Genomic DNA, 6,938 nt, shown 5'->3' on the forward strand with positions numbered 1-6,938 from the left:
GGGAAAGAGAGAGAGATCTTACTCCTGCTGCCCTGCTCCACACTACTTGCTGCTCCTTAGAAACCTCTCTCTCTCAAGCAGGAAAAGCATTGCCCATATCTGCAACATCACAAGGCTTCAGCTAAGTTATACCTTGGAAGAGCAAAAACGTATCACGAGTGGTATGGTAAAGACTAAAGAGCAGAGAGTATCCTACCTAACACGGTCTCCCAGATACTATCTGTGGTAATATGGATTTCTGTCAGAAACTCTATTTAAAAAAAATGCATTAGCTAGTAATAAATTGGGATCTACTGCACAACTATGGATTTCATCAGTGACATATAATGGAAATACTCAGATTTGCCAATTACTTCACCTACAAAACTTTGATGATTTTAAGTCAAATAATCATTGCTACTTTTGAGATTAAAAGCAGTAAGACTAGAAGCAAAAGCCACAGGATATAAGACAAAAATATTTCGGGCGATACTGAACTGCAGGTTTAAGTAGCTTATCCCAAATATCACAACATACTGTTAAAACACTCTTACCTTGCTTGAGTAGAAACCTGTATTATAATAGTGTTCATAATCAAGGGCACAAATTCAGCTACTACATTATGAATGTTCAGTTTGTAGAGCTTAAAGAGAAATAAAGTATTATTAGAGAAATTTACAAGTCACACTTGCAATCAACTTTTTGTTGAGCTAATCAGAAAATACGGAGAAATCTCAGCGGCTTATTTTTGGACCATATTTTAATCTCAAAGGTACATTACATTCATTTTTACTAACACATTACCCAGCAGAAGTTACACAAGCCATTCAGTAATAAAAAGTATTTACGTGCAAAATACTAGAGTATACTAACCTGATACATAAGAACAACAATAATAGGTAGCTCAGCCAAGACCTTCAGAGATAAAGATCCTCTGGGAATTATAGAATGCTGAAAGAAAGAATACATGTTTAATAAACAGTTTAATCATTAGCTCCAAAAAGTATTTGAAATACATTTTTAAGCAAACTGCTAATTTTAATAGCACTATATTTAGCAATAATAACACTTAAAAAGCATAAAACCGTTTGGTATTATACTAAATAAAACTCCTGTAATTACAGCTACATAGAAGATAACTGAAAAGTTTCAATCAGCTTCTACAAATAAATCTTGATCAGAAAAATAAGCAAAAAGAAAGCCTATTACCCTTACCTGCCCTTATGATTTGGGGTACTGTGATACAGACAGTCTCATAGTTCAAGAGCAGTTAGAATACTCACTGTTCTCGTTTCACTATCTTCTCGCTCAGGGTTTACTTTCACCACAATTGTTGTAATCATGCCAACCATTTCAGGAGTAGGAACAGTGTTCTCTGGAATCACCTGAGGGTTCTCAAAATACCGATTCTACAAGCAAAGAGCAGAAGAAAAAATACAATAATGCTCTAATAGTCAAAAGGCCATTTATCTCATTAGAATTCCTCCACATAATTTTTCCCCACAACTTATTGCAGACAGTTTTTTCTTCTCTGCACATGATGTTTACACAGCAGTATCTACTAGGACTACACAGGCATCCTGCAATCTTTCATTCCCACTACAGCAACAAGCAGAAAAGCATCCCCAGCCAAGGTGGGTTTTTTGCTAAAGAAAAATATCCAAACAGATACTCTGCATCAATGAGGAAGAGCAGGCAAAGGCCACCACAGAAGTAAAGCCCATTGAAGAGCTCTATCTGTGGGAAAGTACATCACCTCACCCTTTCCTCAAAGGAAAAAAAAAAAAAAAAAAAAAAAAAAAAGGAAAATTTGGCTACATAGACACCACTGCAGTCAACTGACCAGTGCTTTATGATCCAAGTTTACCTCAGTTTTCTCATACTAGTAATACTGTGCTAGAAACAGAAGGGTTTCCAATTCAAAATCTAAATTTCTCTATTTTAGATGTATTTTTGTTAAATATTTTTTTGTATTGCTAGATACAAAAGTGATTATGTTAGTATCTTTTAGACATAAAATTAAGAAATAAAAACTAGTTTTCTGACTATAGTAAGAGCAATTTAAGAAATAAAAAGCTTACCACTACTTTTGGAAGTTCCTTGTAAATCTGTTTCACAAAGTCCAAAAAATGATGGATCTAGGAAGGAAGAAGTCAGTTTACCACAAAAAAAAAAAAAAAAAAACAAAAAACCACCAAACCACAAAACCAAAACACAATTTTAGAATCTCTGTATTAACAGTACAGTTACATAAAATCTTTAGTCGTCACTAGAGTATATTTTTCATTATATTTAAAAAGAATCTGAAAGTATTCTCCTATTTCCTTCTGTTCTGCCAATACTAATTCAAATTGCACTTGGAAAGAATCTGACTTACCTAGCATCTCAACATAGTTCCAATACAGTATTATTAGAAATAGTTACTATAAACCAACTACCACTTTCCAGGAAAAAATCAAGGAAAGAAAGCAACAGAACAAAAATGCAAACTTTCAAATACTCCTTCATAAGTCACATAAGAGAAGCAAGGGGAGGCGGGAAGACAATCATCATATTTCTTTTCCAGGATTTCCCCTTCACAAACTAAAAAAGGCACCAGGTCTCTTCCCTTCTGTGAGAATTTTATTCCTTAGTCTAATCACATTGCCCATCAACGCTTAAAGCAAAGACAACTAGGCTTTAACGGTTTGTTTTTTCCCAGAGGTGCTAAGACTATGCAATCCTCTTTTAAAAATTACTTTAAGATAAAAAAACTTAAATATATGGTTACCACAACAGGTCAGCCAACATAAAAGGACAGCAGGAAAAAACACACAAACCAACCAACCTACATGAACAAAATAACAACTCTGAAGAGCATGGCAGTAATTTCTATACCACATAAAAAAGATTTATGACCTACTTCTTGAGTGATTGCTGGTCGGAACTGTTTGTGCAATTCAATAATTATTCTTAAGCAAATCAGTACATTTTCTTCATTCTCCGTCTAAAAAAAAGAGAACCTTTAGTGAGCCTACTGCTGCATTCTTCAACTACTCCGTAAGTACTTCAAAACCCTATAAAATTATACTCATCTCAGCAACCTACAAGTGCCCCAATAATATGAATTTCCATGAGCAAGATGCTTTTCCTTTGATATAATTTTACCTTGCAGCCTTAGAATATGGTTAAAATTGAATTCACCCCTACTGGAACAAAACCCAGAAGTTTCAACCACTCTATACTGTCAGACCTGTTTCTAATGTCCCACAGAGAGACACAAGTGGGGCTATTTATACACCAACACGCCTCCACATAGAGTAGGTTATTTTTTGTGAGTTTCAAATGACAATGCTTTCAATTCCAAGTAAGAAACAAAACAAATTCTCTAGAATAAGGTATCTGGCATTTATATAAACCAGAAAAGTGTTCATGAATGAAATCTTGTCTAGCATGAGAATAGTTCCTTGCATTTGTAAAATCCAAGTTTCTAAAGGGCAGAACTACTTTACCACAGATAGTAAGGTATCACACAGGTGAAGCCTAAACAGAATGCCCTTCCACTCTTGCTCCAGAAGCACAGCTATTTAAAACCTACCTCCAGCAATTTCTGGAGATGAAGAAAGAAGAGGAAAATCTTTCTGAAAATTTGAAACAGTTTTAAGAGGGGGAAAAAAAATACCTCTAGAAATCTAAACATCACAGACAGAATATTTTTGGTATGAAGACGAAGATGTTCATTTGTTGGTATTCTGTGAATTATTTCAAGCACTAGCTTTCGGAGTTGCTGTAAAAAAAAAAGAGGTGGGGGGAAATAAAGAGATGATAGAACTTCTTAAAAGCCCACAAAAAACAACAATTGTTTGCAACATCTTTTCAGCTTAATACTCTGCATGCTTAAAAAGAAAAATGGGCATTTTACTTTGTGTGGACATACACTTATATAGAAACACATAATGCTTCCTACTACCCACATATGTGAAGAAGGCAAATTTAACAAATTTACAGTTGAAAAATGCAAGTTAGCAGACTTTAACTAACTCAATTTTAAGTATTTAATGACATAGATTCAACTTTGCCTTTCACTCCACAGTAAAGTCAGTAATTTGTAACGTGTCACATTTCAGTGAGAAAGTCAATTCTGTTGCACCTACTAAAAAAAATTCACAGAAGCCCAGATTTGCAAAGTTTATAAGAAACATATTTAGAAACTGGACTTTTCATATTTCACTCCAAATGACAGATCTACTTTTAACAACAAAGTCTATACACAAATCAGTTCATTACGTTAATCATATACTTCACTGAACGGGTAATCTGCTGCACACATTGCAAAAAGGTAAGAGATGCTCCACATAGTTTACCTGTGCTGGCTTCTCCTGCAGAAACTGAACTTCTCCATCCTGTAGAAAGGTGAGAAACCTAGGGATGATGTGCTCCAGGAATGTAGAATATTGAGGAGATGATGTCACATTCTAATTAAGAACAAAAAACAAAACAAACAAAAAAAAAAACACACCAAAGAATGGGGAGACAGATATAATAGACATTACACAGATGATATTAAGTAACATTCAAAGCCACTATTAAACATTTTCAGTGACTTTTTAACAGATTCAGTGATTACACATCTGCTGACACACTACAGAGCACCATCAGTGAAACAAACAAAAGTGAATAAAAATTAATCTCCTCCAATTCCAACAGACTGTAATATGATTTTTTTATTTTAACACCATCATCTCACATAGAAAATAAAATTAGCATAACATACAGATATTTTAAATGGAGGAAAAAAAAACCCACAAAAAAAAACCCACAAAATGTTGTAGATGTTCTTGAACAAGAAAGATTGACAAGCACACTCACATTTCATTGCTCTAGGATTCCCAAGACTTTTCAGCCACTGTTAAATTGAGATTTTAGTTATTTCTGCATATATGCATACATCACTCAAACTAGGCATTACTTTCCACTGTGAAAACAATCTTGCACTACTGTCCACTTGTGAAGCCAGAAGAAATACTAGATGAGCAAGCTTCCTCCATCTGCAACTACTGCCTCTGCCTTAAAAAAAAAAATCTAACTTGGCCACATGAGGGTTTTTTGGTGTAGCTTATGTATGTGCTGTTAGGCAATTCTCCGAAGTATCTGTGATACAAAAGCATACTGGTCTGTTAATAAAGGTACAAATAAGAATGCAGCACTCTTCTGAAAAATATATATAGGTATTCCAGGGGTTAATTCACATTATTGCTTGAATAACATTAAAGTTTTATAAAGTCACTTTGTTTTATAGATTTACACTACTATTCTCTACTTTGCAGTAAGATTTTGTAACACGCAACCATAGATTGTATTACACTAGGCACCAGGCAAACGAAGTTTTTATCATGTAAAAGGCTTTCAAGAAAGCAGACAGATATCATAAGGGCACAAAAACATTTTAAATGCATGTGCTGGTTTTGGCTGGGATAGAGTTAATTTTCTTCCTAGTAGCTAGTATGGGGCTATGTTTTGGATTTGGGCTAACAGTGTTGGTAACACAGGCATGTTGTAGTTACTGCTGAGCAGGGCTTACACAGAGTCAAGGCCTTTTCTGCGTCTCACTCCACCCCACCAGCGAGGAGGCTGCGGGGGCACAAGGAGTTGGGAGGGGACACAGCCGGGACAGCTGACCCCACTGACCCAAGGGATATCGCATACCGTATGACGTCATGCTCAGCGTATAAAGCTGGGGGAAGAAGGAAAGGGGAGGATGTTCAGAGCGATGGCGGTTGTCATCCCAAGTAACGGTTATGTGTGATGGAGCCCTGCTTTCCTGGAGATGGCTGAACACCTGCCTGCCCACAGGAAATGCTGAATGAATTCCTTGCTTTGCTTTGCTTGCGTGCACAGCTTTTGCTTTACCTACTAAACTGTCTTTATCTCAACCCATGAGTTTTCTCATTTTCACTATTTCAATTCTCTCCTCCATCCCACTGTGAGGGGAGTGGGCGAGCAGCTCTGTGGGGCTGAGTTGCTGGCTGGGGTTAAACCATGACAATGCAGGACAGGATATTATCAACAGCAGATCAGTCTGCACATTCTCTTTACCTCAAAGGTCTTCCAAAGAAAGCCTGTCTGTATCTTCACCTCCTCCACCTCCTCTATAGTCTTTCCAATATTGAAAGACTCCTGACCTCCCCAACTTTATGCCACGAGAACGGTCCTACTTTGGACAAAAAAAGGACGGAAAGTTCCAACAAGAAATGAAACAGGTATTGCCTCATTCTTGGAAAGTGGTTCACAAATGCATTCAAGGAAAAGCATACCTTCACAAACCCAGCTTAAACTTCTGAAAGCACTTTCTCAATATCTTTGCTAAACAGCAAAGAACAGAAAATTAGCGGTCCTCCTGATATCTATGAATTGCTGTTCTGAACCCTACAAGAAACTAAAACCCCCACTACTCTAACCAAGTTCATAATTACACTGCTCGCACAAAACATCAGAAGCAGTAATGGAGGTTGATTCTGGAAGCTTTTTCTCCTCCAAAACAGAGACTGGAAAGACAACAAACACACTCCTCTCTCCCCATTTGGAATCCAAAATCTCTATGAAGAAATTGAGAAGGAAAAGATTCCCCCACAAACAAATAATTTCCCAACAAGATTCAAAACTATCAAATGTTTCCATCCAGAAATTGGTTTAGAAGAGCAACATCTTCTGCTAGCCCAGAACAATGCCCTAATAACTTGTCCAACAACTGTCACTGTCAAGTGGATAACATTATAGTGAAGCACCTCAGTTCAAGAAGTCCTCCAGAACCATCAATCCATGTTCAGTTCTAATCCTAACTAGAGAGATATCCAGATCCATAATGCAGCCAACAGAATGTGAACACTGTAACTTTCAACAAACAGCTAATTTTTAAAGATAAATACATAAATAAATAATTTTTTTCATTTGAAGTGACAAAAAAAACATGCTGAACTTTA

The 6,938-nt window shown here is 36.3% G+C and overlaps 1 protein-coding gene across 1 annotated transcript in view; it reads right to left on the reverse strand.

The window, feature by feature from the left end:
* The window catches only part of TRRAP (transformation/transcription domain-associated protein), a 98,302-nt gene that overhangs the window by 89,222 nt on the left and 2,142 nt on the right, over positions 1-6,938 (reverse strand). Inside the window, 7 exon segments of the mRNA XM_009701591.1 lie at positions 534-622; positions 853-930; positions 1,263-1,388; positions 2,061-2,117; positions 2,882-2,965; positions 3,641-3,745; positions 4,323-4,433. Coding sequence (XP_009699893.1) covers positions 534-622; positions 853-930; positions 1,263-1,388; positions 2,061-2,117; positions 2,882-2,965; positions 3,641-3,745; positions 4,323-4,433 — 650 coding nt within the window.

The sequence above is a fragment of the Cariama cristata genome, unplaced genomic scaffold (genome assembly GCF_000690535.1).
Source record: "Cariama cristata isolate BGI_N322 unplaced genomic scaffold, ASM69053v1 scaffold8116, whole genome shotgun sequence".
Lineage (NCBI taxonomy): Eukaryota > Metazoa > Chordata > Aves > Cariamiformes > Cariamidae > Cariama > Cariama cristata.